Here is a 7,668-nt window from a genome sequence, read left to right as displayed (position 1 = left end):
ATACCTAAGTACAAAATTGTTGTTTTAGAAAAGGATTGCAATACCTAAAAAGGTAAATTCTTTGGCTTAAATACCTTAAGTTAAGCACGCCAGAAGGAAACATCTTTATTGTTTCAACCTACGTTTATTACATTTAATTTTGATAACCAATACTAGCAATCGACATTTTAGATAAACATCGACCCTACCCTCCGAACTATGAACAAAACATAACAGGGAAAATACCATCTCTGTTCTTGATGATTTTCACACAATATACACACATAATTAATAATAATGTTCTTAACACTACAGACCCACAATCTGAGGAATTTTCACCCAATCAATTATACTTTCAGATCCATCAGTTGACATAATGCAAGTGCATTGAATGGTTCTAGAGAGAAAAGAAGGTCCACCAACAGATAACTCCTGAGCCACGTGATGCATGGTTGGCCGAGAGTCTGGATTTGACCGAATGCAAGCAAGTGCCATGGACACTGTAAATGCAACTTCTTGTTCAACCTCAACCATTGGATCCAAGAGACGTTGGTCCAATGTATCCTTCAGCAGTTTGTCTTGTCTATTAGGTGACGTTAAAGAGGAAATGAGCTCCCCGGGATGCCTTCCCATCATCACTTCAAGTGCCACAACACCGAAGCTATATACATCGCATTTTTCAGTCACCCTCATGGTATATGCAAGCTCTGCAAGATAGTTCAGTCATGTTCTTTTCTATATGTTAATCATCTATAACTAAACTCTTAATCATTATCAAATTCACATGTACGTTTCTTAAATTAGGTTTCATGTCTTCTATATTTTTGTGGTTGCCGGATAAAGGGATCTCCTAAGGAATCTCTACAAACTAAGCATGTGCCAATTGAGATGTGTGTGGTACATGTAGAAGGTGCATAAGATGGGCCAAACTTTCGGATGATTTTGCTAGAAAGTCAGGATGGTCCACTCATCAGGCACGCCACATGCATATATTGATTGAGTTTGTAATATTGGCAATTGTTTTCCCAAAACTGTCCATTGTTTCACATGTTGGTGGGTTAATCATTATGTTTAGTGCATATTTGGGCCTACCTTTACATATGCCTCGTATGTCCTACACGCATGAGAAGCTGGTATGTGTCAACGGTACAATTTTCATTGGCAAGGATTGGGTGACATGGGTAATATTGTTTCTTGTATCAATATTCTGGACCAAATCTCCCACTCACTCACACACTCTCTCTCTCTCTCTCTCTCTCTCTCTCTCTCTCTCTCTCTCTCTCTCTCTCTCTCTCTCTCTCTCTCTCTCTCTCACAGCATGGGAATCAAAGAAAACAACCAACAAGGTTACTCCACCCAAGAGTTTCTATGATATTTTGCTCAAGCCTATAATGGTGGGGTCCATATATAGTACCAATATCCAAACCATTGATATAGTGGGCCCCAATATGGATGTTTCATGCATTAATAATTCACCTAATTGGAAATCCTAACCATTTTACTGGGTAGCAGATAGATGATCAAGGGGAAAAAAGCAATTGTGCACATTCAACAAAGAAAGACCATAGATTCAAGGGATAGGATATTCCAATCTTGAAACTTCTTTTGTTGCGTCAGGCACTCACTGTGTGAGACATCACATCAACAGTTTGGATCATGAAGCTATGGAACCCATGTGCAATAGAGAAAACCGAACCATCCTCTAGGATCTCAATCTCAGTGAGCATGGCAGGATACCACATTTCCTAATACTTCATTTTCACACTACTTTTACGGGGTTAGAAGCGATGAGCTTTCTCAAACATTTCTTAAATAGCGATAACCCATATATCTACAATTGGTGTGCATGTAAATCAATCCAGACCATCTGAAAACATGGCCCATATTGTAGATGGAGCAATTTTTTATTTTTATTTTTATTTTTTAATTATTATTTTTAAATACACTTATTGGAGGATTCTATCCATCTAATTGGTGGACAACAAATGAACAGTTAGATTTTTATTTTTTTAATTATTATTTTTTAATTCTAAAGTTTAGAAGCACAAGTTTAATAGCTGATAACAGATGGTTTAGTTAGGGTAAGGGGTGTTTGGATAGTAAGTTACTTTAGATAAGCTACTTATGTTAGAAGTATGTGTGGTTTTCTCTATTGCTTATTTAGCATATAAATATGTTTGTTAAACAACATACTTATCAACCAAAAAGTAAATCTTTTCAAAAAAAAATAATCAAAAAGTAGAAAAGCATGTTTGATTTCCAATATCATAAATAATTATCCCTCAAGTCTGATTGGTACCCCTCACATCCACCATCCATCATGTGGGACCAACCTTTGATGTGGACCATTCATTGTTTAGGCCCCACCTTTGATGTGAGCCATCCATCATGCGAGGCCCACCTTGGATGTGGGCCATTCATTATTAGGGGTCAACCTTTAATGTGCATCATTCATTATGAAGGGCCCACCTTCAATATCCATAGCCCATCATGTGGGCCGACTTTGATCTGGATTGTCCATCATGTGGGGCACACGTTGATGTGGATCATCCATCATGTGGGACCCACCAATAAGAAATGCCCATCATTTGGACTGTCCATTATGTGAGCTCCACCTTCAATGTGGGTTGCCCATCATGTGGGGCAGGCTTGCCTTGGTTGTGGGCCATTCATCATTAGGGGCCGGCCTTTGATTTGGATAGTCCATATATCACATGGGGCTACCTCGATATGGGCCATCCATCATGTGGGGCCTGCTTTAATGTCCACTGCTTATCATGTGGAGACCACCTTTGACGTGGACTGTCCATCGTATACGCCCCACCTTTAAAGTGAGTCGTCCATCATACCAGCTTGCTTCAGATATGGGCTATTTATTATTATAGGCCGACCTTTGATGTGGACCATTCATTATGTGTGCCCACATTAATATGGAGTCATCCATCAATGTGGGGCCCACCTTTGATGTGGACTGTCCATTTTGTGAGCCTCACCTTCAATGTGGACAATCCATCAATAGGGCCACCTTTGATATTGACTTTGCGAGAGAGTCTCCTTTGATATGGACCGGCGGGGAGGGGGGGGGGGGGGAGTTACTTTTACAACAATGCCTACTATACTAACTTAAGTGAAAAGGTAACTTAATTGCTTAACATAAGTTAAAAAGTAACAAATTTAGTGGTATCCAAATAGGCCCTAAATGTGAATTTAGGGGTTAGTCTTACCTTGTAGCCACATTATTTCCACCATACATAATGCAATAATGATGGAACTCAAGTGTGCGAAGGAAAAGCATCCCTTACAACTATTTTCAATTGCATGGTGGTATTAGCTTTAAATATTCACTGACGCTTCATAATTTTTAGCCAAAATAGACATGCAACAATTGCATTCTTAGCACAATTGGACCAAAAGAAGCCGAATGGAAGTGGAAGTAATCTGTCAGATTCGGGCCCAGTCCTAGGCGGGGCATGGCATAATTGGGCATTAAGCGCATTCGGATCGAAGAAATTCATTTCTAATATGGAGAAATTATTGTTTAAAGTTTGGATCATAAAGCAGCAGTAACTTTTGATCCGGATATCATCATGGAACACACGACCTACCGTTCTTTATGTAATGATGCTTCCGGGGTCAACCGACCTGCATAACAGGTCGTGTACCTCATCTCATTATTTGTAGAGTTTTAGGATTTTTGTACTTTTAGAAATTGCTTGTAATTATGCTAGGAATCCTCTAATAAGGTTTATTTGGAATTTCTATTTTTGAAAAATTAAGCTTTAGAAGAGTTTTACTATTTTGGATAACTTTGAATTACGGTTAATATTTTGCTATTTTGAGTAATTTCAAATGAGCATTTTGGGTCTTCCATATAAGTGATGTAATCGATCATTCCAGATAAATTATTCTCAATTATTCTATAACACAACCGAAATTTCTCTTTTGTTTTCTTTTGGATTCAAGAAATTTGTTTGTTGATTCAAGGTTTTCATTATTTGAGTAAGACAATGATCTTTCTCTCATTGTTTCATGCTCTTTCTACGTCATGTTAGCTTTAAATATTCACATATGCTTCATGAGTTTTACCCAAAGTAAAGTTGGGAATCGGAATAATACAATCACTGGTGTGTTTCTTTCCAAGGCCTCTTCCAGCCATTTAATTAAGGAATATTATAGGAAAATGATAAAATTTTCAAATATAAATTTTCTCATATTTCAGTTGCCCTAGATTGCCACATATGGCAATAATATAGTAACTATTGTACAAACTTTAAAGTATATAATTGCAAACAAAAAATAAGAAAAATAAAGACTAATTGCTAAAATTAAAAAACTATTAAAGCATAGTGTATGTACTAGCAACGAACCTGGAGCAATGTATCCATAAGTTCCTGCAAGCGTAGTCCAATTGGATGAATCAGGTATTAGCAATTGTGCAATGCCGAAGTCAAAGACATTAGCTTCAAGTTTCGAATTCAACAGAACATTGTTGCTTGATAGGTCTCGATGGATAATCGGCAGGGTGCAATCATGGTGCATGTAAGATAAAGCATGAGCCACACCTTTAATAACCTTCACCCTAGTAGTCCAATCCAACTGTATTGCTCCTTCGTCGTTGCTTAGGATGCTTGTCAAGCTTCCCCTTTCCATGTACTCATAGACTAGAAACGAGCATCGAGCATGAGAACAAAAGCCATAAAGCTTCACAATGTTGCGATGACGGACTTCTGTTAATACTTGTATCTCATTTCTAAAACTTCTTTGATCAGATTGATCCCCACCTTCGAGTGGGTGAAGTTTCTTCACAGCTACTACCTGGCCTGTTTGGAGATTTGTTTTATAAACTTTCCCATACCCTCCAATTCCGATGCAGTATATGTCGTCAAAACCCTCTGTTGCTTCCACGATGTCTTCAAACACGAGAATCCCATCATAATTCCATATTGAAAATGGATTTCCGCTGCTCCTTTCAAGAACCAATTGCTCCGGATTTCTTCTTCGTTGGTAATAAATGGAAGAAATGCAAACGACCAAAAATAAAAGAAATAAGGCCACTAATAGAGGAAGAATAATGAAGATGACTTGGTGTCCTTTCCTTGCATCACCATAGCTTGTTGAAGGGGCATTGCAGGGTTTCAAACCTTGCGCTTCACCACATAAGCCTTTGTTTTCTATGAATGCCTTTGCAGGAGCCTTCTGAAAGGTTTTGCTGATAGGAATAGGGCCTCCTAAATCATTGTATGAAAAATCTATGGATTGCAAGCTGATCATCCCTTCAAAAGATTTTGGAATCGAGCCAGACAACATGTTGTGGGAGAGGTTTAACATTTCCAGCATTTGCAATTTCCCAAGTTGTGGTGATATCTCTCCATTTAGCGAGTTATGGCTAAGGTCTAATACAACCTGTAAGTGTATGAGATTGCCAATTTGGAATGGAATGCTTCCATTCAAATCATTTTCGGTCATTTTTAGATACCAGAGTTTGGAGCAATCCCCTAGTTGAGGTGGTATAGGACCACTTAGGTGATTCATTGACAAGTCAAGAACCTCCAAATTGGATAGTTTTCCAATTTCTTGTGGTACCTGACCCGAAAGCTGGTTATCATGCAAACTTAGGTTGAACAAAGAAGTCAGCCTCCCCAGTTCCTTCGGAATCTCTCCCACCAGATGGTTTGAAGAAAGACCGAGCACTCCTAGCTGCGTCAACTGCCCAATCTTGGGAGGAATTCTACCAGTGATCATGTTCCCAGAGAATTGTAGCATTGTCAAGTTTTGGCATTCTCCCCAGTTTGGTGAGAGTTCACCAAACAACCTGTTATTGCTGACATCCATGAATTTGAGATTTGGATATACACCAAAGGCTTCTGATATATTTCCAGTGAGCTGGTTTCCTCCGAGTCGCACTCTAGTTAAACTAGTGCAATTTCTGAGGCTTTTCAGGATCTCACCAATGAAATGGTTGTCAAAAGCTGTGAATGTCTTTAAGAGATCCACCCTGGCATAACTGTGGTAAATAGCCAGAGAAGTTGTTGCTGCCCAGGTAGAGTACAGAAAGATTTGTCATGTTTGTCTTTTCTTGAGGCAAGGAACCAGATAATTGATTGCAACGGAGGGACAAAAATACAAGGCTGGTCAAATTTCCTAAAGTGGTAGGGATAGAACCTGTTAGAAGATTATTCTCCAGGGTAAGCTCGTTGAGTTTGATTAAATTCCCAACTTTTGGAGGAATTGAACCAGAAATTTGATTGCGGCAGAGGTACAAGAGTTTAAGGTTTCTCAAATTACCTAAAGCAGGAGGGATTGGACCAGTCAGACTGTTATTGCACAAAACCAACTCAACCAAATTCTGGAGATTCCCTAATTGTGCAGGAATTGAACCAGAAATTTGATTGCTGAAGAGGTACAAGACTTTAAGGTTTCTCAAGTTACCTAAAGCAGGTGGGATTGGACCAGTCAGATTGTTACTGGACATCTCCAAGTCAACCAAATTCTTGAGATTCCCTAATTGTGCAGGAATTGAACCAGAAATTTGATTGTTGTGGAGGTACAAAAGTGTAAGGTTTCTCAAGTTACCTAAAGCAGGAGGGATTGGACCAGTTAGATTGTTATTGTACACCACCAACACAACCAAATTCTTGAGATTCCCTAATTGTGTGGGAATTGAACCAGAAATTTGATTGTCAGAGAGGCAGAGGATCGTCAGCCTGGTCAAGTCACCTAATGATGGAGGAATTGGCCCGGTAAGGTGTTTTTGCATAAACTTAGGTGAGTCAGATTGTGCAGATTCCCTATTTCAAGAGGTATTGAACTACTGATTTTATTTCCCCAAAGGTGTAGGATCTGGATATATTTAAGCAGGCCGATTTGAGATGGAATTTTCCCAGTGAGTTGATTGTTATGGAACTGAAGGGAGATGAGTTTGGTCCAGTTGATGAAGAAACTTGGAACTAGTTCACCTATCATTTCATTTGATGAAATGTCAGTCTCTGAAATGTTAGTGAGGTTAGCCAGTGAAAGAGGTAAAATGCCAGAGAGAGAATTCATGGAAAGATCAAGGGAGGCAAGTTTTGAAAGAGAGCTGATATGAGCTGGGATGTTTCCTCTGATAGAGTTGCCACTGAGATTAAGATGGAGGAGGTTTGGAAATGAGGGGAAGCTCAAGTTATCTAGCTTACCTTGCAAGCCGGCATAAGGTAAGCTTATCTCTGTTACACTTCCGAGGCTGTTGCATGAGATCCCAATCCATTTGCATGGTGAGATTCTCATGGTACTAGCATTAGTAGAAGGAAGCAACCATGAATGGAGAGCTTGTGATTGCAGGAGGCTGTCTTTCCATTTCATTAGAGCATCTGCTTCTCCGAAGGTGGATGTTGCAACTGCACTGGAAGAAAGAAAGGCTGCTTTTTTAAGAAAGGCTGCTAATATAAGCAGAAGAGAGAAGGAGAAAGATGTTTTCATGGCCATTGCTGTTATTGCTTATGGAGTGATAAAATTGGATGTGTTTTTATAGTCGAAGATTTCAACTCTGTCAGATCATCTACAGTTCTTCCTTGAACAATAAAACAAAGGCCGAATCGAGCACAAGCAATTTTGTATGAATACTTGAAAAGTTCAGCAGTAAACAATAATCTTTCCATGCCGTCTCTCCACTAAATTGTAGAATAAGCATATCCTATTATAAATTGTGTT

The 7,668-nt window shown here is 39.0% G+C and overlaps 1 protein-coding gene across 1 annotated transcript; it reads right to left on the bottom strand.

The window, feature by feature from the left end:
* Positions 1 to 288: 288 nt before the first annotated feature.
* On the bottom strand, positions 289 to 7,443 carry LOC131217352 (probable leucine-rich repeat receptor-like protein kinase At1g35710). The gene is made up of 4 exons (XM_058212266.1): positions 7,155 to 7,443; positions 6,142 to 6,480; positions 4,347 to 6,011; positions 289 to 686 (listed from the first exon to the last, which is right to left on the bottom strand). The coding sequence occupies exons 1-4, from the start codon at positions 7,441 to 7,443 to the stop codon at positions 289 to 291; spliced, it is 2,691 nt and encodes an 896-aa protein (XP_058068249.1).
* Positions 7,444 to 7,668: the final 225 nt, after the last annotated feature.

Source organism: Magnolia sinica, chromosome 10 (genome assembly GCF_029962835.1).
Source record: "Magnolia sinica isolate HGM2019 chromosome 10, MsV1, whole genome shotgun sequence".
NCBI lineage: Eukaryota > Viridiplantae > Streptophyta > Magnoliopsida > Magnoliales > Magnoliaceae > Magnolia > Magnolia sinica.
The sequence above is the reverse complement of the archived record's forward strand: the minus strand, read 5'-3'. Positions and strand labels throughout refer to the sequence as shown.